Below are 1,039 nucleotides of genomic sequence, written 5' to 3'. Positions count from 1 at the left end.
TTTTTCTGAGAGCACACACCCGAAGCACACGGACAGAAAGCGGCTGTCACAGCATGTGAGTACTAAACTAAGTACTCATTCACACACAAGTTTACATTAAAAACACACACAGTTACAAAAACAGTCGGTTATGTCGGTGAAGGTAAACAGCTTGGAAATAAATTGCATGTTTATTTTAGATCTGTGTGGCAGCAGCAATATTAAATAAATCAATAAATCCACTGCTTTCTTTTCTCCTCTGAGGCTGGGACTCTAAATAGTTTTTTCAGATGCTTGCAGAAAAAGGCTTGCCTAAACAAAGTTACTGGGTTAATCTTTTTCACGTTTCCTTGGTCGGTAGATGCACCGGAGACCTGATTATAACACTTAAAACCTGGAAAAGTCAGATTTTCATGATATGTCACCTTTAAATTAAAAATCTTTTAGGATCATTAAGATACAATACAATTCTTTACCATAATAAAAATGTAAATAAATAAAATAATAATATTTAAAATATTTATATTATTTAAAATATTTAAATGATTATTTTGGTATTGTCCTTCATTTAAAAAAATATATAAATATAAAATGAAAAATCATTTAATATACCAAATCAAAACTTTCATTGACATTACAAAATAAATCAAAAGAACTTATCTTATAAAATGTTATTTAAAAAAAAAAAAAAAAGATCCCTTAAATAGTTTAGTGCATTTTCTTGAAGAAAAGTTACTGTTATCCATCCACGTTTTTGTGAAATTCACTGAAAAAGCAGCTGTAGATCAAAACTTTAATCCTGAATGAGGTATTTGAAGTGCTTGAAGAGTGCACAGCTATAAACTCTGAGCCTTTAGGGATCCCTCAGACTATAAGGATCTTTTGAATACTCACCAGTTTCTCGATTTCACACTCCAGGTTGTGTATGCAGTCAAGTTTCCGCTTGCGGCAGCGCCGGGCTGCAATCCGGTTTTTGCTCCGTTTGCGGATGTCATGCGCAACGTCGAGCTGCTCCCGTGTCAAGCACTGCTGCTTCAGCATCTGCTGGAAGTCATTCCTG

The 1,039-nt window shown here is 34.2% G+C and overlaps 1 protein-coding gene across 2 annotated transcripts in view; it reads right to left on the bottom strand.

Moving 5' to 3' along the window:
* LOC107693912 (transcription regulator protein BACH1-like) overlaps positions 1 to 1,039 on the bottom strand; it is a 10,243-nt gene that overhangs the window by 3,480 nt on the left and 5,724 nt on the right. The window contains exon 5 of one of the 2 annotated variants that reach the window (XM_016493454.1): positions 874 to 1,036. In XM_016493454.1, coding sequence (XP_016348940.1) covers positions 874 to 1,036 — 163 coding nt within the window. Of the gene's footprint in view, positions 1 to 873 lie in introns of both variants that reach the window. The other variant, XM_016493453.1, reaches the window with a different exon arrangement.

Source organism: Sinocyclocheilus anshuiensis, unplaced genomic scaffold, assembly GCF_001515605.1.
Source record: "Sinocyclocheilus anshuiensis isolate Anshui unplaced genomic scaffold, SAMN03320099.WGS_v1.1 scaffold694, whole genome shotgun sequence".
Classification (NCBI taxonomy): Eukaryota; Metazoa; Chordata; class Actinopteri; order Cypriniformes; family Cyprinidae; genus Sinocyclocheilus; species Sinocyclocheilus anshuiensis.
The sequence above is the reverse complement of the archived record's forward strand: the minus strand, read 5'-3'. Positions and strand labels throughout refer to the sequence as shown.